Source organism: Coturnix japonica, unplaced genomic scaffold (genome assembly GCF_001577835.2).
Source record: "Coturnix japonica isolate 7356 unplaced genomic scaffold, Coturnix japonica 2.1 chrUnrandom722, whole genome shotgun sequence".
In the NCBI taxonomy this organism is placed as follows: Eukaryota; Metazoa; Chordata; class Aves; order Galliformes; family Phasianidae; genus Coturnix; species Coturnix japonica.
The window spans coordinates 13,882-15,054 of record NW_015440085.1 but is presented as its reverse complement, the minus strand read 5'-3'; the positions used below and the strand labels follow the sequence as shown (position 1 = coordinate 15,054).

At 53.3% G+C, this 1,173-nt stretch overlaps 1 protein-coding gene across 3 annotated transcripts in view; it reads left to right on the top strand.

The window, feature by feature from the left end:
• QPRT (quinolinate phosphoribosyltransferase) overlaps positions 1-1,173 on the top strand; it is a 17,049-nt gene that overhangs the window by 13,298 nt on the left and 2,578 nt on the right. For 2 of the 3 annotated variants that reach the window (XM_015851154.2, XM_032441898.1), the window contains one exon: positions 151-282. In XM_015851154.2, the coding sequence (XP_015706640.1) occupies positions 151-282 (132 nt within the window). The remainder of the gene's footprint in view (positions 1-150; positions 283-1,173) is intronic. The other variant, XM_032441899.1, reaches the window with a different exon arrangement.

Sequence of the window (1,173 nt, the reverse complement as noted above, 5' to 3'; positions counted from 1 at the left end):
CACCCCATAGAGCCCCATAGAGTCCCATATCACCCCATAGACCCCATAGAGACTCCATATAGCCCCATATCACCCCATAGACCCCATAGGGACCCCATATCACCCCATAGACCCCATAGGGACCCCATATCCCCCCCTATCTCCCCATAGCTGGTGTTATCAGCTCGTAGAGCCGCCGGTTTCAGTCGCCGCCTGGAGGTGGAATGTGGAAGCGCAGCCCAGGCCCTACAAGCAGCAAAATATGGGGCAGACATCGTCCTATTGGATAACATGGAGCCGCAGGTAACGCTATGGGGCCGACCCCATAAGGGATTCCTATGGGGTGATATGGGGTCTATGGGATGATATGGGGTCCCTATGGGGTCTATGGGGAGATATGAGGGGATATGGGGTGATATGGGGTCTCTATGGGGTCTATGGGGTGATATGGGGGGATATCGGGTCCCTAAGAGGTCTATGAGGTGATATGGGGTCTCTATGGGGTCTCTATGGGGAGATAGGGGGGCATATGGGGTCTCTATGGGGTCTATGGGGTGATATGGGGTCCTTATAGGGTCTATGGGGTGATATGGGGTCTCTATGGGGTCTATGGGGTGATATGGGGGGATATGGGGTCCCTAAGAGGTCTATGAGGTGATATGGGGTCTCTATGGGGTCTCTATGGGGAGATAGGGGTCTCTATGGGGTCTCTATGGGGTCTATGGGGGGATATGGGGTCTCTATGGGGTTATATAGGTTGAGACCTGTAATACCATCAGTGGCCACTAGGGGGCGCTGTATAATGGAGCTCTATGGGGTTCTATGGGGTCCCTATGGGGTTATGGGGTCTCTATGGGGTTCTATGGGGTCTCTATGGGTCTCTATGGGATGATATGGTGTTATATGGGGTCTGTATGGGGAGATATGGGGTGTCTATGGGATCTATGGGGTGATATGGGGTTATGAGGTCCCTAGGGGTCTCTATGGGGTCTCTATGGGGTCTCTATGGAGCTCTATGGGGTTTCTATGGGTCCCTATGAGGTCTCTATGGGGTTATGGGGTCTCTATGGGATTTCTATGGGGTTCAATGGGTCTCTATGGGTCCCTATGGGTCTCTATGGTTCTCTATGGGGTCTCTATGGGGTTCTATGGCGTCTCTATGGGGTCCCTATGGGGTTATGGGGTCTCTATGGG